At 40.4% G+C, this 25,708-nt stretch overlaps 1 protein-coding gene across 1 annotated transcript in view; it reads left to right on the forward strand.

Moving 5' to 3' along the window:
* Positions 1-23,094: 23,094 nt before the first annotated feature.
* SHCBP1L (SHC binding and spindle associated 1 like) overlaps positions 23,095-25,708 on the forward strand; it is a 45,070-nt gene continuing 42,456 nt past the window's right edge. Inside the window, exon 1 of the mRNA XM_003410852.4 lies at positions 23,095-23,502. Within this exon, the coding sequence (XP_003410900.1) occupies positions 23,095-23,502 (408 nt within the window). The remainder of the gene's footprint in view (positions 23,503-25,708) is intronic.

Here is a 25,708-nt window from a genome sequence, read left to right on the forward strand (position 1 = left end):
GTCCCACCCCCGATACTCAGCTCACTTTGTAGGAGGGGAAACTGCTTACATTTCAAAGGGGGAACCCCAGCTTACCCTTTCCCTAAATTACTCATGTCCATACTTACAGCTCAGGTGCTAACTAAAAAGGCAGCCTGAATACACCAGCAGCTCCTTGGAAACCCTATGGGGCAGTTCTACTCTGTCCTGTAGGGTCCCTGTGAGTCAGCATGAACTCACGCAATGGGTGTGTGGTCACCCAGCAGACAGGCCTATAGTTCATCAGATGCTGTGTTCAAGTCACAGTTGCCTCCAGGTTCCCCTTGCATTGCCCAGCAAGCTGGCCTGAATACTTGCTCCACGGTGCTGCTCAGTCACTGGGTCCTTCGAGACCTCTTGCTGCAGTGCTCTGCCACTAGGCCTCTCTGGACCTCCTCTGCCCTCTGCTGTAGGAAGAACCCTACACAGGATCTTCTGAGCCTCTGCAAGCAACCTCTTCACAGCTGGCTACCTCTTGCCTGGGGGTGCTCAGCTTCTCTTCGTGGGCCTGTCACTACCTGCCTCCATCTTCAGTGTTACCAGTTCAGTGTGTTACAGCTCAGTCAGTGTTATAGCCTTTGACTCATACTACAGATCTTTGAGTTTACGAGATTCTCAGTGCAGGGACCCTGGGTCCAAAGCGCACACTCCCTCCAGGTTCTTGAAGGTCAGAAAGCAATCCAACCCAAACCTGTTGCCTGGAATCAATTCTGACTCATAGTGACCGTATAAGACAAAATAGAGCTGCCCCATAGCGTTTCCAAGGAGCGGCTGGTAGATTTGAGTTGCCAACCTTTTGGTTAGCAGCCGAGCTCTAAACTACTAAACCACCAGGGTTCACTTGATGGTCAGAAGGTCCCTCTAAAACCTGGTGAGATTGCCTCTGTTTATATAGGTAATTTCAAGGCCTAGCCTTCCTAGCAGGATGAAACGGACCAATCAGTTCCCTAGGTGGACACCAAGTTGCTCAGTCCTGTTGTGTGCATTACAAGCCATTTATGTGTCTGGTAAACTGACCAGTCTCTGCAAGCTGCTTATGCTATAGCAAATAGACCAATGGCTTGCTATACTGGGCCTTAGCCAATGACTTTGGGAAGAATTACAAACCCAGGGCCAGAAGGCCAAGTTAAGGGAAGCCCATTGCACTGCACTGATGCTCCCTAGTAATGTGACAGAAGATGTCTTCTACTTCAGAAGTCCCTTCCTAAAAGCGTTTTCTCTGAGAGTTCCATAGACCTCTGGTTAAGCATCAGGAATAGAAGAGCTTTGCCCAAGTCTTTTTCCTCCAGGAAACATTTCATTTCCTCTGGTATAATGACCCTTTTCCCTTTTCACATAATCAAACAGGCTCCAACACTTAGACAAAAAGCTACTATTTGATCCTTTAAAATACATTTTTCTGATCATAAAAGAGATACGTGCAAATTGTAAAGCTTTTCGAAAAGAAGAAAATGTGGAAATACGTGAAGAACTAAATAAAAATCCACTGAGAAGCCCTGAGATAGTAACTGTTAACATTTCTGTGTATTTCCTTCCAGTATATATATATACACCTTCATGCTGTGCTTTTTTTCATATTCGGTTATATGGTATTCCTGTAATTCTTTTTATTGTGGCAAAAATACATATAACATTTGCCATTGCAACACCCATAATTCTTTTTTTTTTAATTAATTTTTATTGTGGTTTAAGTGAAAGTTTACAAATCAGGTTAGTCTCTCATGTAAAAATTTATATACACCTTGCTATACACTCCTAATGGCTCTCCCCCTAATGAGATAGGACAGCCTTTCCCTCCACTCTCTCTCCTCGTGTCCATTCAGGCATCTTCTGACCCCCTCTGCCCTCTCATCTCCCCTTCAGACAGAAGATGCTAACATAGTCTCATGTGTCTACTTGATCCAAGAAGCTCGTTCTTCACCAGTATCATTTTCCATCCCATATTCCAAATCCCTGTCTGAAGAGTTGGCTTTGGAAACGCTTCCTGTCTTGGGCTTACAGAAGGTCTGGGGACCATGGCCCCCGGGGTTCTTCTAGTCCCAGTCCGACCATTAAGTCTGGTCTTTTTATGAGAATTTGGGGTCTGCATCCCACTGCTCTCTTGCTCCCTCAGGGGTTCTCTGTTGTGTTCCCTGTCAGGGCAGTCATGGGTTGTGACTAGGCACCATCTAGTTCTTCTGGTCTCAGACTGATGTTTATGTGGTTTATGTGGTCCTTTCTGTCTCTTAGGCTCATAATTACCTTGTGTCTTTGGTGTTCATTCTTCCTTGCTCCAGGTGGGTTGAGACCAATTGATGCATCTTAGATGGCCACTTGCTAGCGTTTAAGACCCAAGATGCCACTCTCCAAAGTAGGATACGGAATGTTTTCTTTATAGATTTTATTATGCCAATTGACTTAGATGTCCCCTGAAACCATGGTCCCCAAACCCCCACCCCTGCTACACTGGCCTTCGAAGCATTCAGTTTATGCAGGAAAGTTCTTTGCTTTTGGTTTAGTCCAGTTGTGTTGACTTCTCCTGTATTGTGTGTTGTCTTTCCCTTCACCCAAAATAAAACTTACCGAAAAACAAACCCAGTGCCGTCGAGTCGATTCTGACTCATAGCGACCCTGTAGGACAGAGTAGAACTGCCCCATAGAGTTTCCAAGGAGCGCCTGGAAGATTTGAACTGCCGACCCTTTGGTTAGCAGCCGTAGCACTTAACCACTACGTCACCAGGGTTTCCAAATAAAACTTAACTACTATATAATTAGTGAAAACCCCTCTCCCTCCCACCGTCCCATCTCGTAACCATCAAAGAATGTTTTCTTCTCTGTTTAAACTATTTCTCCAGTTCTTGTAATAGTTGTCTTATGCAATATTTGCCCTTTTGCAACTGACTAATTTCACTCAGCATAATGTCTTCCAGATTTCTCCATGTTATGAAATGTTTCATGGATTCATCATTGTTCTTTATTGATGCGTAGTATTCTTTTGTGTGAATATAGCATAGTTTATCTATCCATTCATCTGTCGATGGGCACCTTGGTTGCGTCCAACTGTTTGCTATTGAAAATAGTGCTGCAATGAACATGGGTGTGCATATATCTGTCTGTGTAAAGGCTCTTATCTCTCTAGGATATATTACAAGGAGTCGGATTGCTGGATCGTAGGGTAGTTCTATTTCTAGTTTTTTAAGGAAGTGCCAAATCGATTTCCAAAGTGGTTGTACCATTTTACATTCCCACCAGCAGTGTGTAAGTCTTCCAGTCTCTCCACACCTCTCAAAAATTTATTATTATGTGTTTTTTTGGATTAATGCCAGCCTTGTTGGAATGAGATGGAATCTCATTGTAGTTTTGATTTGCATTTCTCTAATGGCTGCCGATTGTGAGCATTTCCTCGTATGTCTGTTAGCTACCTGAATGTCTTCTTTAGTGAAGTGCCTGTTCATATCCTTTGCCCACTTTTTTAATTGGGTTGTTTGTCTTTTTGTTGTTGAGTTTTTGCAGAATCATGTAGATTTTAGAGATCAGGCACTGATTGGAAACGTCATAACTAAAAACTTTTTCCCAGTCTGTGGGTAGTCCTTTTACTCTTTTGGTAATCAAACAAATATGAGCATAGTTGTTTGATTTTTAGGAGCTCCCAGTTATCTGGTTTCTCTTCTGCATTTTTAGTCATGTTTTGTATACTGTTTATGCCATGTATAGGCATCCTAACATTGTCCCCCTCGCCCCTCGACGGCACTGGGGCTGGCTGGGTAACATTGTCCCTATTTTTTCTTCCATGATCTTTATCATTTTAGATTTTATGTTTAGGTCTTTGGTCCATTTTGAGTTAGTTTTTGTGCATGGTGTGAGGTATGGATCTTGTTTCATTATTTTGCAGATGGATATCCAGTTATGCCAGCACCATTTATTAAAAAGACTGTCTTTTCTCCAATTAACTGACATTTGGGCAAATAACTGCTCATATGTGAATAGATTTATGTTTGGATTCTCAATTCTGTTCCATTGTTCTATGTATCTGTTATTGTACCAGTACCAGGCTGTTTTGATTACTGTGGCGATATATAGGTTCTAAAATCAGGTGGAGTGAGGCCTCCCACTTCGTTCTTCTTTTTCAGTAATGCTTTACTTATCCGGAGTCTCTTGCCCTTCCATATGAAGTTGGTGATTTGTTTCTCCATCTCATTAAAAAATGTCGTTGGAATTTGGATGGCAGTTGCATTGTATCTATAAGTTGCTTTTGGTAGAATAGACATTTTTACAATGTTAAGTCTTCCTATCCATGAGTAAGGTATGTTTTTCCACTTACATAGGTCTCTTTTGGTTTCTTGCAGTAGTGTCTTGTAGTTTTCTTTGTATAGGTCTTTTACATCTCTGGTAAGATTTATTCCTTAGTATTTTATCTTCTTGGGGGCTACTGTAAATGGTATTGATTTGGTGATTTCCCCTTTGATATTCTTTTTGTTGATGTAAAGGAATCCAACTGATTTTTTTACGTTTATCTTGTATCCCGATATTCTGCTGAACTCTTCTATTAGTTTCAGTAGTTTTTTTTTTTTTTTTTTTTTTTTTAGGATTCTTCAGGGTTTTCTGTGTATGAGATCATGTCATCTGAAAACAGAGATACTTTTACTTCTTCCTTACTAATCTGGATGCCCTTTATTTCTTTTTCTAGCTTAATTGCTCTGGCTAGGACCTCCAGCACAATGTTGAATAAGAGTAGTGATAAAGAGCATCCTTTTCTGGTTCCTGTTCTCAAGTACAATGCTTTCAGACTCTCTCCATTTAGGGTGATGTTGGCTGTTGGCTTTGTATAAATGCCCTTTATTATGCTGAGGGATTTTCCTTCTATTCCTATTCTGCTGAGAGTTTTTATCATGAATGGGTGTTGGACTTTGTCAAATGCCTTTTCTGCATCAATTGATAAAATCATGTGGTTCTCATCTTTTGTTTTATTTATATGGTGGGTTACATTAATTGCTTTTGTAACATTGAACCATCCCTGCATACCTGGTATGAATCCCACTTGGTCATGGTGAATTATTTTATTGATATCTTGTCAAATTCTATTGGCTAGAATTTTGTTGAGGATTTTTGCTTTTAAGTCGAGGGATATTTATCTGTAATTCTCTTTTTTTGTGGTGTCTTTACCTGGTTTTGGTATCAGGGATATGCTGGCTTCATAGAACGAGTTTGGGAGTATTCCTTCCTTTTCTATGCTCTGAAATATCTTTAGTAGTAGTGGTGTTACCTCTTCTCTGAAAGTTTGGTAGAACTCTGAGTGAAGCCGTCAGGGCCAGGGCTCTTCTTTGTTGGAAGTTTTTTGATTACTTTTTCAATCTCTCCTTTTGTTATGGGTCTATTTAGTTGTTCTGTCTCTGTTTGTGTTAGTTTAGGTAGGTAGTATGTTTCTAGGAATTCATCAACTTCTAGGTTTTTAAATTTGTCACAATTTTTCATAAAAGTCTGATACGATTCTTTTAATTGCAGTTGAGTCTGTTTTGATATAGCCCATCTCATTTCTTGTTTGGGTTATTTGTTTCCTTTCCTGTTTTTCTTTTGTCAGTCTGGCCAGTGGTTTATGAATTTTGTTGATTTTTTCAGAGAACCAGCTTTTGGTCTTGTTAACTCTTTTAATTGTTTTTCTGTTCTCTAATTCATTTAAGTCTGCTGTAATTTTTATTATTTGTTTTCTTCTGGTGCCTGAAGGTTTCTTTTGCTGGTCTCTTTCTTTCTATATGTTCAAGTTGTAGGGACAGTTCTTTGATTCTGGCCCTTTCTTCTTTTTGTATGTGTGAATTTCTTGATATAATTTGACCTCTGAGCACCACTTCTGCTGTGTATCAAAGGTTCTGATAGGAAGTGTTTTCATTCTCATTGGATTCTATGAATTTCTTTATTCCATCCTTAATTTCTTCTATAACACAGTCTTTTTGGAGCAGGGTATTGTTCAGTTTCCAAGTGTTTGATTTCTTTTCTCTGATTTTTCTGTTATTGATTTCTACTTTTATGGCCTTATGGTCAGAGAAGATGCTTTGTACTATTTTGATGTTTTGGATTCTGCTAAGGCTTGCTTTATGACCTAATATGTGATCTATTCTAGAGAATGTTCCATGTACACTACAGAAGAAAGTATACTTGGTTGTTATTGGGTGGAGTGTTCTGTATATATCTATAAGGTCAAGTTGGTTAATTGTGGCATTAGGTCTTCTGTGTCTTTATTGAGCTGCTTTCTGGATGTCCTGTCCACCAAAAGTGGTGTGTTGAAGTCTCCTACTATAATTGTGGAGCTGTCTATCTCACTTTTCAATGCTGTTAGAGTTTGTTTTTTTGTATCTTGCAGCCCTGTCATTGGGTGCATAAATATTTAATATGGTTATATCTTCCTGGGAAATTGTCCTGTTAATCGTATAGTGTCCTTTCTTATCCTTTGCGGTGGATTTAACTTTAAAGCCTATCCTGTCAGAAATTAATATTGCCACTCCTGCTCTTTTTTGATTGCTGTTTGCCTGATATTTTTTTCCATCCTTTGAGTTTTAGTTTGTTTGTGTCTCCAAGTCTAAGGCGTGTCTCTTGTGGGCAGCATATAGCTGGATTATATTTTTTAATCCAATCTGCAACTCTCTGTCTCTTTATTGGTGCATTTAGTCCATTTACAATCAGCATAACTGTAGATAGGCATGAGTTTAGTGCTGCCGTTTTGATACCTTTTGTGTGTGTTGTTGACAGTTTCATTTTTCCACTTACTTTTTTGTGCTGAGAAGTTTTTCTTTGTGAATTGTGTGTTCCTCTTTTCATTGTAGTCAAATTTGTTTTTGCTGAGTCTTTGTGTTTGTCTTGGTTTTTATTTTGAAGTATGGGATTGTTAGTCTTCTTTGTGATTGTCTTAATATTTAGCCCTATTTTTCTAAGCATACACCTAACTTGTATCTCCATATATTGCCTTGATTTCACCTCCATATGGAAGATCTATGCCTACTGTATTTAGTCCCTCTCTATTGATTATTGTCATCCTTTACATAATTGCATCAGTCATTCCCTGTTTTGAGCCTTTTTTTTTTTAGATCTTATTTTATTTTTGTGATTTCCCTATCTGAGTTGATATCAGGATGCTCTGTTCTGTGTCCTTGTGTTGTGTTGATATCTGATATAATTGATTTTCTAACCAGAGAATTACCTTTAGTATTTCTTATAGTTTTGGTTTGGTTTCTGCAAATTCTCTAAGCTTGTGTTTATCCGTAAATGAGTTAATTTTGCCTTCATGTTTGAGAGACAGTTTTGGTGGACATATGGTTCTTGGCTGGCAATTTTTCTCCTTCAATGCTTTATATATGTTATCCCATTGCCCTCTTGCCTGTGTGGTTTCTGCCAAGTAGTCCGAACTTATTCTTATTGATTCTCCTTTGTAGGTGACTTTTCATTTATCCCTGGCTGATCTTAAAGTTTTCTCTTTATCTTTGGTTTTGGCAAGTTTGATGATAATATGTCTCGGTGACTTTCTTTTGCGATCTATCTTGTATGGGGTTCAATGAGCATCTTGGATAGATATCCTTTCATCTTTCATGACCTCAGGTAAATTTTCTGCCAACAAATCTTCAACAATTCTCTCTGTATTTTCTGTTATCCCTCCCTGTTCTGGAATTCCAATCACATGTAAGTTATTCTTCTTGATAGAGTCCCACATGATTCTTAGGGTTTCTTCATTTTTTAAAATTCTTTTATATGATTTTTCTTCAAATATATTGGTTCCAAGTGCCTTATCCTCCATCTCCCCAATTCTGCATTCCAATACCTCAGTTCTGCTCTTCTGAATTCCTGTTGTCTAATTCTGTAATTTTGTTGTTAATCTTTTGAATTTCTGAATGCTGTCTCTCGATGTATCCTTGCAGCTTATTAAATTTTTCATTATGTTCTTCAATAATCTTTTTAATTTCTTCAACCGCTTTATCTGTGTGTTCCTTGACTTTTTCTGTACATTGCCTAGTTTTGTTCCCAATGTTGTCCCTGATGTCTTGAAGCGTTCTGTATATTAAGCTTTTGTATTCTACATCTGGCAATTCCAGGAATACATCTTCATCTGGGAGAGACCTTGATTCTTTGTTTTGGGAGTTTGTAGAGGAAATCATGGTCTGCTTCTTTATGGGATTTGATATCGACTGCTGTCTCTGAGCCATCTATAAGTTATTGTAATATTTTTTTTTGTGTTTGCTCACCGTGTCCTATGTTCTTGTTTTGTTTTGTTTCAATATACCCAGATAGGCTACTAGAGTGCACTAACTTGATTATTGGAGCCTTTGAAGCACTAATGTCCTGTTACCAGATGGTTAGAGCTGTTACCAGGTATGTGAGCCTATGAGTCCATTCACTATTCTTGAATAGAATCATGTCAGTTGTCCTGATAGTCAGTCACCTAGTGTGTGGTGTAGGCTCTCACCTACTATCTTAGAGGAGTAGTGGTGATGGTTGTATGAGCTAGTCTCTGGTAGCATCAGGGGGTCACACTCTGAGGAGGGCAGGGTGCTGACAGCCTTCCCGCAAGTGTCAGTGAGGAAGAAGCATCTCTGTTCTCCAGAGCACTCTGGTGGGTGGGCTCTGCCGCTGTACCTTAGGCACCCAGTGCTTATACCTGTAAATACTGGTAGATGCCACTATCTTCAGACCCCTTTCATGGGTGGCTAGGTGGTGTGGATGGAGCCTCAGACCTCAGGTCCCTGCTGTGGGTAGGTGAAGGCTCTGTTTAACAGGTAGAGCGGTATCAGACCTCCAAAACCTGCCTCTTCACTACACACGTGAAACAATTACAGTCAGACGTCTAACAGATTTGCCTTTGCATTATAATAGCCACCTGGTTCCATGCAGGGGTAAAAGCCAAAGTCTGTGGATCATTTATGCCTGGACTGGAGCCGTTTCTGCTCTGATCTTGCAGTTTAGGGGAGTTGGGGAAGTATTTTTCCCCTGTTTGTTTTTTTTGTTTTTGTTTTTGTTAATTAGCTTCTTCTCCCAGGCCAGGAGAATGGGTCAGAAAATGCACGGCACTTCTACCTGAGGCCCAGGGAACTCAAATGTTAATGAAGCCGGCTGGGGCAGGGAGGGGAGGAGTCATATAGATAGGAGAGAGTGCTTTCAGGAGGAACTATTAGATCCACTCGGTAAAATAGACAAAATAGCTTATCTTGTGTCAAGGGTACTGTTTTACCTCAGATTCCAGAGGCATGTGTAGCTTGTGTGTGCTGGCTGAGTCCCTGCTGAGATTGCCCCGGGGGTTAGGCCTGCACCCTGTACTTGCCATGTCTCAGGAAACTACCATCAGCCCCACCACATTCACGCCAAAGAATGGCACCAAGGAATCAGAGCTGAGGTGCTGTGTGGGCTCAGCAACTTGTTGCTGCTTCTGTGCAGTCTCTCACTCCCCTGTCTCATCGATTCCTTAGTTCTGTGTTTGATGGTCAGGGTTCATAGATTGTCACATATGTAATCAATTCACTTGTTTTTTTCAGTTCTTTGTTGCAGGAGGGTTCAGGGGAAGCTTCTGCCTAGTTAGCCATCTTGGCCCCACCTCCCATAATTCTTTTTTATTGTAATTTAGATGAAGTTTTACAGAGCAAATTAGCTTCTCATTGAATAATTAACACACATATTGTTTTGTGACATTGATTGCCAACCCCATGACATTTCAACAGTCTCCCTTTCTTGGCCTTGGGTTCCCCGCCACCAGCTTTCCTGTCCCCTCCTGCCTTCTTGTCTTTGTCGCTGGGCTGGTGTGCCCATTTAGTCTCATTTTCTTTAATGGGCCTGTCTAATATTTGGCTGAAGGGTGAACCTCAGGAGTGACTTCAGTACTGAGTTAAAAAGGTATCTGGGAGGACATACTCTCAAAGTTTCTCCAGTCTCTGTCACACCAGTAAGTCTGGTCTTTTTTTGTGAGTTTGAATTTTGTTCTACATTTTTCTCCAGCTCTGTCCCAGACCCTCTATTGTGATCTCCGCCAGAACAGTCAGTGGTAGTAGACAGGCACCAGGCACCATTTAGTTCTGCTGGACTCAGCCTGGTAGAGGTTGTGGTAGTTGTGGATCATTAGTCCTTTGGACTTATCTTTTCCTTGTGTCTTTGGTTTTCTTCATTCTTCCTTGCTCCAGATGTGGTGGGACCAGTGGAGTATCTTAGATGGTTCCTCACAAGCTTTTAAGATCCCAGACACTACTCACCAAAGTAGGATGTACGTTTTCTTTATAAACTCCATTATGCCAATTGAGCTAGATGTCCCCCAAGACCACGGTCCCTAGACATCAGCCCAGTAATTCAACCCCTCAGGGAGTTTGTATGTGTCTATGAAGCTTCCATGACCTTGCTTTGGTCAAGCTGTGCTGGCTTCCCCAGTACTGTGTACTGTCTTACCCTTCACCGAAGTCTTACCCTTCACCGATGTTACCACTTATCTATTGTCTAGTTATTGTTTTCCCTTCCCATATCTCTTCTCCCTAAACCTGTAAAACCAAACTCATTGCTGTCGAGTGGAATCGAACTGCCCTATAGGGTTTTCAAGGAGAGGCTGGTGGACTCAAACTGCTGACCTTTAGGTTAGCAGCCCTAGCTCTTAACCACTGTGCCACCAGGGCTCCCTCCCTTCCCTACTAACCATCAAAGATTGTTTCTTTCTGTGCCAACACCCATAATTCTTGAGAGTAACAACTGTGTTCATCTTGATCAACATTATATTCTCAGGGTCTAGCACAGTGCCTGGCATATAACAATAATTTAAACCTAAGTATTCGATTTAATTAATAACAATAATTAATAAGTATTTGCTGAAAGAATGACTGCCATAAAATATCCTTCCAAAACTTTTTAAAAGGCTACATAATTATAAATCTGTGAAATAAAATGTAGCTGTGAAATCCCATTAATTACGTAACTAATTTTCAGAGGTTTCACCAGGGTAAAATCAAAGCGGTGTAACAGAAAGAACCCTAGCTCAGCCATTTTACACATAACAAAGCACATGCCACCTTATTGCTTAACATCTCATTTTCCTCATCTGTGAAATGAAGGGGTTGATTGGACTGCTTGCTGAGATTCCTTCTATTTTCATACTATGTCATTTTTTTTCTCTTTTAAATGGTGTTATGGTTTTTAAAAAGATGCACAAGTGCTATCGGTGATCAAACTGACAACAGTAACTTAAAAGGGTAGAATGAGAAGCTTAGGGGGCAGTGAGTTTATGTTAATGGTGGTGAAATACTTTGGGAAAGGACAGTGAGAAAGGCGGCACAAAGTAAAGAAGGCCACCAATGTCACTGAAATGTACATGTAGAAATTGTCGAATTGGTGCGTCTTTTGTTATGCATATTTTCACCTAAAAAATTTTTTTTAAATCACCTGTGAGTAATGTGCCCCCTTAAGTAATCGACTGTATGAGACCAAACACCCAAGAGCAAAGATGAGACGGTAAGGAGGGGAAGGGAAGCTGAATTAATGGCAACGGAATGGAAATTACGAGAATGCCGACACGTTGTGAAAATTGTAACCAGTGGCATGGAACAATCTGTATAAAGATTGTTAAATAGGAACCTAATTTGCTGTGTAAATTTCACCTAAAACACAATATTATTTTTAAAAAAATTTTTAAAGATGCACAAGTAGTACACAAATATATTTTATTTGAAAATATTTTAGTTTAGAATTAAGGAGGTAAAACATGAAATTCCCTTTCACAACCACCTCCATCTCCAATACCATTCTCCTCCCCAAAGGTTACAGCACGTACCAGTTTGATGTATATTCTTCCATCCTTTTCCTATGCTTATATACACGTATCTCCAAACACAAATATGTAACTTAAAAAACCATAAATGGGATCATATTATATGTATTATTCAGAGACTTACTTCCTCTTCCTTCCCCCATTTTCCCATAATATGTCTTTGGGGCTCTTTCAAGTCAGCACATTTAAAGTGACTTCATTTGTATAATATGGATATGGATGTCAGTTATTATTCCACCAGCGGCAGGCATAGGAGTTTTCCAGTGTTTCACTGTTAACAACACTATAATAAATATCCTCACACTGCATAGCATAGTGGTTATGAGTATGGGCTTTGAGATCAGTCTGCCTGCCTTTGAATCCTGGCTTCATTACTCCATGTTACTGAAACTCTCTGTGCCTCAGTTTCCTCATCACTAAAATGGGGATCACCGGGCTAGTTTTATACTAGTTAGTATATAAGTAAAATTCGTGGAACAGTGCCTGGTACGTAGTATGCTAAATGCCTTGCTATCACCATCAACATTATAATTATCATACGTGTCTTTGTGCACATGTGCAAGAATTTCTGGGGGACTGATTACTAGAGATGGAATTGCTAGGTCAAAGCTATGCACATTTAAAATTTTTGAAAGTTTTTGCCAAACCACCTTCCTAAACAGCTTGAACAATTTGGGCTTCCATCGGCAGTGGCTGAGAGCACCTGTTATCTTGCACTCTCACTACACTGGTCGTTATCAGTTTTAAGTATACTCCATTGCTAGGTATCTATGCCCTTTTCAAAATGTAGGCTAATTACCTGCTGTCTTCCTTAGTGTCCTTTACTGTCGGGACTGAAATATAAGGCTTCTGCTAGTTTCTAAGGCAAGTGTTGGCCATAGCTTTTGACCAGGGTAGCTATAAAACCAAGTCAAACCCATTGCCATTGAGTCAATTCGAACCTATATTGGACAGAGTAGACCTGCTCCATAGGGGTCCCAAGAGCAGCTGGTGGAGTCAAACTGCCAACTTTTTGGTTAGCAGCCCTAGCACTTAAGCACTGCACCACCAGGGCTCAGGGTAGCTATACAGCAACAACAACAAAAAACAAACCCATTGCTGTCCAGTCGATTCCGACTCTGTAGAACATAGCAGAACTGACCCATAGACCTCCCAAGGAGCACCTGGTGGATTTGAACTGTTGATCTTTTGGTTAGCAGCCATAGCACTTAACCACTACACCACCAGGGTTTCCCAGGGCAGCTACAGTCAGTGGTTTTAGGCTGATCTTGTCCATATCTTCTATTGCCTCTCTGTAGTGATGAAGTCCATGTGCTTTTTAACACATCTGTTTTTTGTATGGTTTTATGTAAAATGAAACTAAAATCTTACATTTACCTCAAAAAAAAAAAAAGAGCTAAAAACAAAAACAAAAGCAGAACACAAAACAAGCATCAGGGAGTTAGTACACATTGTCAAAGATTAAAGATTTAACAGAACATCACAGTTGAGTTTAGAGAGGTTTTAGACATTAGAGAAATGTGTCCGAGCGTGTCCTTAGCGGAGTGGTGTGCAGTCAGCTTCTGAGTCAGGGCTCGAGCGGCGCCCGGCTGAAGGAATGCTTCAGGCTCCACCCAGTCCTTTGGGATTGGGGCCCTTCAACAGCCGAAAGCTCTCTAGTGCCCTCCTCTGGCCATAATAAGGAGCTACATGCTTCAAAGTTCCCTCCATTTATAGCATTTGTTTAAAGGTTAACATCAAAGGGTTAAGAAGGTGGGAAAAATTAATATTCTAGGAGAGAAAATTGAGTCATTTGGGAATAAATTTCAGACTGGAGTTTTTATTAATATTCTTATTTAATTGTTCACTTGAGGAAACCAAAAAGAAAAATAAATACAACTACAGTTCACAGCGTCCTCTTGTGTGTACTTTCAAAACAATAAAAGTCAAATCTCTACTATTCGAAACTTTCCAATTCCTAAATCCCCAGATGTACCCATCTAGTGTGAGCAATGCAAGCCTTATTTAAAGCCTGATAATATAGGGAAATATGAGAATAATGTTAGTAGTATCAAAGACTTTCTAAAACTGTGGTTATTCATTTAACTATGTTCTTTATATATGAATTGCCCTATGGGGATGACCGGGTGATGGGAAAACGTTCCTTTCCTTGCAGCTCTTAAAGTCTGAAGTTTTCCTTTGACCTTTCTCTGATCTTTACTCAAATGTCACCTTATCAGTTAAGACCTTTCTTTATACTCTATATGGAAACCCTGCGGGCATAGTGGTTAAGACCTATGGCTGCTAATCAAAAAAAAAAAAAAAAGGCCAGCAGTTCAAATCTACCAGCTGCTCTTTGGAAACCATATGCAGCAGTTCAACTCTTTCGTATAGGGTCTCTGTGGGTGGGAATCAACTCGATGGTAACGAGTTTGTTTGGTTTTATCACCCAGCCTCACCTTCTACAACTCTCGCATCCCTGCTCTGCATCTCCCATAGTTGTATCATTCTTCATAGCACTTACTACCATTTAATGAATTATAAATTTACTTTTCAAAGATTGAGATATAATTATATGCCATACAAGTCACCCATTTAAGGTATAAAGTTTAATGCTTTTAGTATGCTCTGAGAGTTGTGCAACATCATTGCAATCAATTCTTGGACATTCTCATCACCCCAAAAAGAAACCCTAGACCCATTAACAGTCATTCTCCTTAAACCCCCTAACCCTTACACCGCCCTGTTGTTGTTAGCTGCCATGGAGTCAGCCCCAACTCATGGCGACCCCATGCACAAGATGAGTAGACCCTAATCCTGGCCGAACGAAGGAAAAGGACAAAAACACGTTTCAGCCCGAAAGTTGGAAAATATATTTTTTGTACTACTATAGCGTCACTAGGAGTCAGAATTGACTCTATGGCAATGGGTTTTTTTTTTTTTTTAATAGTACAATTGTACTACTATAGTTATAAAAAAAATTATATAACTACTATAGTTACACAATTCTTAAAACTTTCACTAGTTATAGCATTGTGTTAAATACTGGGGATAAAAAGTATGAATGCCATTGTCCCTACCCATGAAGTGTTTTCAGTGTAGCATAATGCTGTGCAAAAAGTACTCTAAGAGCATGGAGGAGGGATAGATTCATTGTGGTCAGGCCCATGTAGAGTTTTGGCAGGTGGAGAAGGTGGGCAAGGCATGCCAGGTGAAGAAAACAGCATGAGCAAGGCAGAACAACGGCTACTGGTCTAATCCCTGGGGAAAAGAGACTAAGAATGTCCAGGACCTCAGAACTCTCAAATCCAATTTTGCCAGGGCCAATCATCCCCTTCAAGGTCCTTATGAGAGACAAGACAAGATCAGGAGGTTTTGGCCCCAAAACCCAGTACAGATACAATCCCATGCATGCAAGGACCAAGGACTCTCTCACTGTTCTTAGCAAGATCCTAAATGCTCACACAAGCCCAGCAGCATCCTGCCCTTTCTGTGCGGGCCTCCCCATTCAGCTGCCAAGCTCATGCATCTTACCACCTCAACGGTAAAAAAGGGCCAATTCAAGGACAATCTTCCTAGACAAAAGAGAGGGAAATAAAATTTTTTTTCCCCTGAAGGTCTAGAGCAGTGACTGCCTCATCCAGGACCCAAGGCCTTTCTATTCAAAATCAGTATTCAAATGTGAGAATTAACATTGATTGGGGCACTCATTATGTGTCAGGCACTTTGCTAAACGACTAGTGTTCACAATCTCATTACTCCAACAGTGTTATTTAAGTCTATTTTACACATGAGAAAACCAAGGCCTTACTCATGGTTTTATAGTAGCCAAGCCATTGAACTCAGGCTGTCTGACCATACATAGTTCATGCTCTTGACCATTAATTATATTCAATACAACTTCAACAAAGAAATGAGGGGGACTAACATTGTGTACTCCAGTGTAATCTAGTGTGGTTGAGTGATGTTCTGTCAATACCTGCAGCTAAGTTGGGTTGACTTCAAGCCAATAATTTCAAAGTCTGAAACTAATCCTGCCTTCAGGGCCAATAGCTGAGATGAGCCAGCATCAAGTCCAATGTTTTAGAGTCTATTCTACCTTATATCCCAATTCTGATAACTGCATGTGGTGGATGCTGTGGTGTGCTGCTCTGACCCCTTTTTTGGGACCAAGACATTCATTCTGTCACCTGATGGAAGTGTGGACTGCTGAAAACTCACACCTGAGTGCCTCTCTGGGTGTTGTCCTGGACCAAAGGAAGCTGCCTCATCAAGGCTACGTCCCCTCCCCATGGCGAGCCCACAGCAAAGACCAATAGATACAAGGATGCAAAAGCCTACCCCTTGCCTCAATACAGGACAACTCTGAAGGGCCTTCCCTGTCCAGAGCTTCCTCTAGGAATGGCTAAGGACTCTGTTACAAAACAAAACAAACAAAAACAAACCTGTTGCCGTCAAGTCGATTCCAACTCATAGCAACCCTATAGGACAGAGTAGAACTGCTCCACTGGGTTTCCAAGGAGCGGCTGGTGGATTTCAACTGCAGCTTTTTGGATAGCAGCCATAGCATGCAGTAGCTCTCAACCACTGCATCACCAGGGCCCCCTCTGTTACAAATATATATCACAATTCAACAGTGCTCTCATTCCTTTAGAGGTGTTCTCAAAAGTACTCCCCTAAATCCTCTTTATGCAGATCTTTGCCTTGTACATGGTCTGTTTCCCAGGAAACCCAACCAAAGACAGTTGGATGGGGAGGTGCTGGATCACCTACCAGCCAGCTGTCAGTAGTAACACTGTCTTTGGTGTTAGGTGGAATACTGAGAGCTCCTAGCAAGCTAGACAGCTATACAGGTGCAACTGTTAAAACTTTCACCAGTGGTGAAAGGGAAGAGAATTTACTGGTGGTGCAATACCTGAGGAGTTTCAGAGGGTTTGGTGGAAACAATAACTATAAGGGATATGGAATCAAATGGATCTTGCTGGGTCTCATTGATTCACTGGCAAAAGACAAAGAAAGGCTGAGGGTAACTAATCAACAATTTCAGAGGAAGTGTGAAAGCCAGAAGGCCTACATAGCAGCATATAAAGAGACCCTCAAATCCTGTGGGAGGGCAGAAAAAACTAAAGTCAGGGTTTTTATAAGGGTGTTGAGTCCCAGAGGTTGATGTCTCAACTCCAGCAGGACTGCTACACCAAAATCAGGCTCTGATAGGGAATGAGCAGTCCTGAGACTTGGGGTGGGGATGTCCTGTCTGATGCACTTTAAAATATTGAGCTGTCAGATTCTCCTGAACCCTCTGAGCTCACTTCTCCCCGTAAAAGGCTAGACTCCCCACCCTTGAAGATAACGCATAGACTTCTGACTTAAAGAATCACTCCTGAGAATCTACCCCATATTCCCTCCTGGCCACCAGTCCAATAAATACGGTTAAATCACAATATAACCCAGGAAAGGAAGTGCTGGATTGGCTAAAGGAGGAAAAAGAGGATATACTGAAGAAGCTAGCCAAATATACAGGCAGCCCTTGACTTATGATGAGGTTCCATTCCAAGGACTGTGTTGTAAGTCTATGCGATATAAGTTGAATACCTCATTTTTTTTTTTTTTTTAGTTTTTATTATTATTGCCTTTTATTTTCAGCATCTTCATAAATCTGATGTTTATTTGTCTTTACAGGTTGGAAATATTACATATAAACTTACAGATATGATGGCGTAAGCAAATTACACACTGCAACATTATATGTAGTACATATTACAAACAATAAGATGTACCAAAAAAAAGACAGTTGTTAAGTGCAGTTCATCATAACTCCAATACATTGTAAGTTGAGGACTACCTGTATAAGCAGGACAGTGAAAATTAACATGGAAATGGATTTTGAGGGAGGATGGAATATAAAGTTGGATATGGGAAAGTTTATCCATATGGTACACACTCAACTCATTAACATAATACCTATGACCCTTTGCGATAATGGTTTTTGTATATCTCTCTAGCTTGACTTGACTTTTTGCCCCAACTTAATCTCTATTCTAGCAATACCAAGCTACTTAGACCATGCTCTAAGTAACTCTACGTTCTCTATAAAACCACTACCTACTTTCTCTGCCTAGAATATTTACCCTACTTCAACCTCTGTTTTGCCCCTGCTTAGCCTACTTCTCTTTCAAAGCTCAGCCCATCTGAGAATTTTATATGTTAATGGAAGCATAGACGAATAAATCTTTTTGGGGAAATAATCTGGCAGTGCACACTGAGAGCCTTAAAATGTTTATACATCCTCACTCAGTAATTTCACTTTCCCCTTGGGGAGTGGGAGTCTGAAATGTAAACAAAAACTTAAGCACAAAAGTGTCCAGAATGGCATCTTTACTATCACACACACAAATATATATATATAACCCAAACATCTGAAAATTTAATTATACAAACTACATCATACAAAGAAATTGTTTGCAGCTATTGAGAGGTATGTTTAAATAATTTTAATGATACGAAGATGCTTATAATATGTTAAATAAAATATAAAATTTAATATGACCTAAACTTTGTAATTAAAAGCAGAATTGTGGTGTTGGCAAAGAATACTGAATACAACACGGACTGCCAAAGAATGAACAAATCTGTCTTGGAAGAGGTAAAACCAGAACACTCCTTGGAAGCAAGGATGGCAAGACTGATTCTCACATACTTTGGACATGTTGTCAGAAGGGATCAGTCTCTGGAGAAGGACATCACGCTTGATACAGTAGAGGGCCAGTGAAAAAGAGGAAGACCCTCAATGAGATGGATTGACACAGTGGCTACAATAATGCGCTCAAGCATAGCAACAATTGTGAGGATGATGCAGTACTGGGCAATGCTTTGTTCTGTTGTGCATATGGCCGCTATGAGTCAAAACTGACTCGACGGCACCTAACAACAACAACAAGCGTTGTAATAATCTGATAGGAAAGCATATTTAAAGAAAATATGCCAAAATCTAATGGTAGTTATTGGTAGAAATATAGCCGATGTAAGTTTTCTTCTTTAAGATGCTTTTCTGGTACAACAACAGACACACAGACCAACGGAACAGAATTGAGAACCCAGATATAAATCCATCCACCTATGGTCACCTGATGTTCAAAAAAGGCTCAAAGTCCGTTAAATGTGGAACAGACAGTCTTTTTAATAAGTGGTGCTGCCAAAACTGGATGTCCATCTGTAAAATAATGGAACAGGACCCATACCTCACACCATATACAAAACAAACTAAAAATGGATCAAAGACCTAAATAAAAAACCTAAAACTATAAAGATCATCGAAGAAAAAATAGGGACAACACTAGGGGTCCTAACACATATCATAGAGAGAATACAGAGCATAACTGATAACGCACAAACACTAGAGGATAAACTAGATATCTGGGAGCTCCTAAAAATTAAACACTTATGCTCATCAAAAGACTTCACCAAAAGACTAAAAAGAAAACCTACAGACTGGGAAAAAAATTTTGGTTATGACATATCCAACAAGGGACTAATCTCTAAAATCTATAGAATACTTCAACACTTCGATAACAAAAAGGCAAATACTCCAGTTAAAAAATGGGCAAAGGATATAAACAGACACTTTACCAAAGAAGACAATCAGGTGGCTAACAGACATACGAGGAAATGCTCACAATCATTAGCCATTAGAGAAATGTAAATCAAAACTGCAATGAGATACCATCTCACCCCGACTTTACTGGCACTAATCATAAAAAAACAGAAAATAACACATTGGAGAGGTTGTGGGAGACTGAAACTCTTATGCACTGCTGGAAGGAATGTAAAATGATACAACCACTATGGAAAACAATGCAGTGCTTCCTTAAAAAGCTAGAAATAGAAACACCATAAGATCCAGCAATCCCACTTCCTAGGAATATATCCTAGTGAAGTAAGAGCCATTACACTAATAGACATAGCATGCCTAGGTTCACTGCAGCATTATTCACAACAGCAAAAAAATGGAAACAACCTAAGTGCCCATCAACAGATGAATGGGGGAACAAATTATGGTACATACACACAATAGAATACTATGCAACAATAAAGAACAATGATGAATCCATGAAACATTTCACAACATGGATGAATCTGGAGGTCATATGCTGAGCAAATTAAGTTAATCACAAAAAGGCAAATACTGTATAAGACCACTATTATAAAAACTCAAGAGAAAATTTACACACAGAGAAAAACACTATTTGATAGTTACGAGGGAGGGAAGGGATGGAGAAGGGGAATCACTAACTAGATAGTAGACAAGTGTTAACTTAGGTGAAAGGAAAGGCAACAGACAATATAGAAGAAGCCAGCACAATGTGACCAAGGCAAAGTTGTAGAAGCTTCCCATATACATCCAAACACCTCGAGGGGCCAAGTTACTGGGGCTGAAGGCTGGGGACCATGGTCTCAGGGAACATCTAGGTCAACTGGCATAACATAGTTCATAAAGAAAATGTTCTACATTCTACTTTGATAGTAGCATCTGGGGTATTAAAAGCTTATAAGCGGCCATCTAAGATACATCACGTTCAGAGCAAAAGAGAATGAAGAAAACCAGAGACACAAGGAACAAATTAGTCCAAAGGACTAATGGACCGCATGAACCACAGCCTTCACCAGAGCCCAGAAGAACTAGATGATGCCTGGCTACCACCAGTGGCAGCTCTGACAGGGATCACAATAGAGGGCCCCAGGCAGCACTGGAGAAAGATGTAGAACACAATTCAGATTCACAAAAAAAGACCAGACTTCCTGGTCTGACATAGGCTGGAGGAACCCCTGAGAGCATGGCTCCTAGACACCCTTTTAGCTCAGAACTGAAACCACTTTGAAAGTCCACCTTCAGCCAAAGATTAGGTAGGCCTATAAAACAAACAATAACACATGTGAGTAATGTGCTTCTTAGATTTTGGAACGGTGTGTTTTTATTTCAGTTTCTAATTTTAATTTAAAACACATGGAAGTTGATTAACGTTTGAAAGAATTACCTCCCACCCTACCCCCAAAACGCTTCTCTGTGTTGCCTTAATTGGCTGAGGGAACAGGCATTGCTTTCATAACCAGTAAAAAGTAATAAAGATTATTTTTTAGACTTGGCTGAAATGACACTTTGGGCAAAAGAAGGCCCCTTTTTTCCACAATATCATGGTCCTTACCTTGCTCCTTGGAATTCCTGGGCAGTGCAAACTTTTAATGCATTTGGCTGCTAACCGAAAGGTTGGAGATTCGAGTCCACCCGGAGACACCTCAGAAAAAAAGGCGTGGAAATAACTTCTGAAAAATCAGCCATTGAAAACCTCATGGAGCACAGTTCTACTCTGACACACATGAGGTCACCATGAGTCAAAATCAATTCAATGGCAACACAATCATGTGTTGACCAGTCTGTACCCTTCACTAGATTATGAGGGCAAGAATTTTGTCCTTTATCTCTATACTTCAGTATCTGTACAATGCCTGGTACATAGCAGGTTCCTAACAAATATTTGCTTTGTTAGAGGGGACTGTTGTTTTTGAACTTTAGACTGGGACAGGTAGTCTCTATTATTCTAAACCTAAGAATAAAAACCCCATAATTTATTAAAAGCTAATGGTTTTGAAGAAACACTACAGCAATAGATTTTAGTTTTGGTGAGTGAAATCTGTATTGTTTTAGGTTGGTAGTTCAAACCCACCCATCAGCTCTGCAGGAGAAAGAGCTGGTAACCTATTCCCATAAAGATTATAGCCTAGAAAACCCAATAGGGTTTTCTACTCTATTCAGTTCTACTCTGTCACACGGGGTTGCTATGAGTTGAAAATCGATTTAAGGGCATCTAACAGCAACAGGTACTGTTTTAAACAAAATCCAGGACTCCTGACAAAGAGAAAAAACTAAGAATAGAGTCAAAGCATGACGAATGCTGTAATTATTCCCAGAACTATAGTAACATATTAATATGAATATTTTCCTCAAAATTTAACACAGTGTCCTTCCAGATGAGTGTGAAGGAAGGCAGATGTTTTCCCAGTGCTGTTCTACTCCTTGGGAGTTGTCAGCCCCAGTGCAGTACTTGACCGCTAGACTGTAAACAAAAGTTAATCCAATTGGCTCAATGTACATGCAATAGTAAAATACCAGAAAAAAGTTTTCTCTATTTTTCTCCAAAATGCATTCTCTTGAACAGATTTTTACTGTGAAAGTCTTCATAGTGTGGGCACACTACTCCCAGTTGGAAATTTGGGTCCAGTTTAAGAATTACATAATATAATCTTCTATGTGAGGATTTTGAGCAGCACAGCAGAGGCATGAACACAGACTAACCTATCCTTGTTATTACCACATCTTAGTAGAAAGTGTCTTATTTAATATGTAAAGGGAACTTTAATTTGGGAACTGTGTGAATAGGTTCAGGAAAAATTTAGGTTGAAAATTTGTTCGCTAGGGTTTCCTCTGATAATAACCAGAGGGTTCTAGTTGCCACTGCCTTCCTCGTATTAAAATTTTCGGCCGGGATGTGCTTGTGCAGAGAGGTGTGTAGAGGTGGCACATCTGTTAGGCCCTGGTAACTCGTTTGGCTGCTAGCTGAAAGGGTTGGAAGTTCGAGTCCACCTAAAGGCGCCTGGGAAGAAAGAGCCTGCATTCTACTTCTAAAAATCAGCCATTGAAAATCCTATGGAGTACAGTTCTACTCTGATGCACGTGGGGTTGCTATGAGTTGACATGGACTTGACAGCAGCTGGTTGGTTGGCTGGTTGGATGGATGATTTGGAGGGTGCCTCACAATCACCCTATGAACACATTAAAACCAAAAACCAAACCCATTACCTTCCAGTAGATCCTCATAGTGACCCTATAAAACATAAGACACAGTAAAACTGCCCCATAGGGTTTCCAAGGAGAGGCTCGTGGATTCAAACTGCCGACCTTTTGGTTAGCAGATGAGATCTTAACCACTGCGTTGCCTGGGCTCCCTCAGACACCCACACCTGGCTCTTAAACCCAGGAGCCTTGTCCTATCCCACTCAACCCAGAGCCAGCCCCAGCTCCCTGAGCCGCGTCCCCCAACACCTCACCCGACCTATATCCCACCCCCTCCCAGAGCCGTTCACCCCTCATGCCCGTCCCCCTGCCCTTTCCCGGCCCCGAGCCTCACTCTCCAATATCCCACCCACCCAACCCCTCGCCCCACCCCGCAGGAGCCCCTCGAGCCAAGGCGCTCGTTGCTGGGCCCTAAGGGCGCAGCTCACCCATTGGCCAGCTTGGCCCAGGGCGGGAAGAGTGGCTAACGGCTGCAGCTGGCCCTCAGGGTGCCGGGGAGATGGCGTCGGGCCCGAGGGCTACGGGGCCCGAGGACTCGGTACGAACCATCAGCCCCGGCAGGCGAAGCGACCAGGTGGTGACCACGCTCACCGGGGACACAGTGGCAGCAGCGACCCTGAGGAGCACCGTGTCCGCGGTGCGGTCGGTGGTGGCCTCTCCTCGGCCTGTGAAGGGGAAGGCTGGCCGGGAGGCGGCCCGGCGGCGGCTCCAGCTCCTGCCGGGCTCTCAGGCCAGGGGCTCGGGAGCGGGGGTGGAGGAGGAGGAAGAGGAACCCCTTCTCTCCGTGCCGGAGGACGAGAAAGAGGAGGTGCAGCCGTTGCCTCCAGTCTGCGTGTCGCCTATGAGGGGGATGTGGCGGGACGAGAAGGTGGCGTTGTACTGCGACGAGGTGCTGCAGGGCTGTAAGGTGAGGCAAAGGGGCCCCAAAGAGGGAAACGCGCCAATTCGACCACAAGGCCCGTGCACTACCTCACAGCTAGACTGTTAAAAAAAAAAAAAAGAAGAAGAAGTTATTTGGAGTCTTCCTTCTAGTGTCATAGGGTACAAAAGGCCCAAAGAAAAGCCTGCATTTAAATATATTAAATTTACTCGACATTTGTAGAGCTTCCACCTTATTAGAGATATCCAGGCCATGTCCTTAAGGAGTTAAAATTAGATTTTCCTTCAAACAGAAAAAATTGTACTCAATTAAAAAATGGGCAGACGATGTGAAAAGGCACTTCACCAAAGAAGACATTCACTGGGCTACCAGATACATGAGGAAATGCTCACAATCATTAGCCATTAGAGAAATACAAATCAAAACTACAGTGAGATACTATCTTACCCCAGCAAGGCTAGCATTAATCCAAAAAACACAAAATAATAAATGTTGGAGAGACTGGAACAGTTACACAGCGCTAGTGGGAATGTAAAATGGTACAACCACTTTGGAAATCGGTTTGGCACTTCCTTAAAAAGCTAGAAATAGAAGTACCATACAATCCAGCAATCCCACTCCTTGGAATAGATCCTAGAAAAATCAGAGCCATCAAACGAATAGATATATGCACACCCATGTTCATTGCAGCGCTGTTCAAAATAGCAAAAAGATGGAAACAACGTAGGTGCCCATCAACCAACCAATGGATAAACTATGGTACATTCACACAATAGAATACCACACAACCGTAAAGAACAGAGATAAATCTGTGAAACATCATTGTTCTTTATCAGGGTGGAAAGGAGTGTGCTGTCACATTTTAGGGAGAGCGTCTAGGGTCACATAACAATATGTGTATAAATGTTTTCATGAGAAATTAATTTGAACAGTAAACTTCCACTTAAAGCACACACACACACACACACACACACACAAAATTGTCCTTTAAGGGAACAGCCCTGGTAACGTGTTTTTTGCTTTTTCCAGAGCTCCTAACAGCTGAAGATATATATATATCTTATATATCTTAGGAATACCTATTAGTATTTTTATTTAACAATTTGTGTCAAAACACAAGGGTATGATGGACCATTGTTATTAATTACTTAGCTTTGATTTTTTCACTGGAATGCTAAAAATGTTTGGAATTTAAGAATGGTTCCCAATCATAAATATTTAGGATGTGGAATGATGTTTTGTATAGAAGATACATATCTGGTAATAATGAATTGAGCAAATATTGTATATTTCTAACCTATTTTGTTTTAAAAGGAGTTATATAGCAGGAGAATTTATGTATCAGAATATTCATTGCAGTGATATTTATGAAAATTAAAATTTAGAACCTAAATTTCCAGCCAACAGGGACAGTAAAGAAACTATGGTGGCTCCATATGAGGTACAACCACACAGCTGTAAAAATTGTGGTTTCAAGAACTATAGATATTCTTATGGTGAAGTGTTCAGTGAAAAAAAAATCAGGAGAGAAAACTACAGTATGCTTTACATGAATGAATGAATACATAGCATAGGAAAAAATACTGGAAGGAAATACATCAAAATGTCAACAATAGTTATCTGGCTGCCAGAATTAGGGGTGATTTTTGTTTGCCTTATATTTTCTATAAAAATTAGAACAGTATTAATGACCAAAATACATTTGAGATTGAGGGTTGGAGAAGGCCAAGTCTGTTAAAGGCAGTTTAAAAACTTCGATAAAGTTATTGTGTCATTACTAAGACAGGGTCTAATGACTGAGCTTTGTAATAGTTTAGATTATTTATAATCCTTGAGGTAGCTGAAATTAAGTTTAAAACATCAAATGTGCAAATATTTATAGATTGCTTAATACATTCATTTGTTTTATAGAATAGAATGCTATTTTAAATTTTTATGCGCTAAAAATGTTTAAATAGTTCATTATATCTTTAAAGTCCAGAAATATTGCTAGGTTTTTAATATAATAATTTCTAGGTTTTTAATGTATATAATTTCAGCTCTTTCTGCTGAGTGGGTTAACAAATTATTTGAAGACATAAATAATAAGTAAATGTCTCATATCTGAATTATTCTGTTGAATGAATAGTTCAGTTTATTTTTTTTAATGCTTAAGATATTTTTCATTAAATACATTTTCAGTTAAAATCTCTAAGTTCCCAGGGTTTTCATTATTTAAGGCCATATTGGTTCC

This window comes from Loxodonta africana, chromosome 25, assembly GCF_030014295.1.
Source record: "Loxodonta africana isolate mLoxAfr1 chromosome 25, mLoxAfr1.hap2, whole genome shotgun sequence".
Lineage (NCBI taxonomy): Eukaryota > Metazoa > Chordata > Mammalia > Proboscidea > Elephantidae > Loxodonta > Loxodonta africana.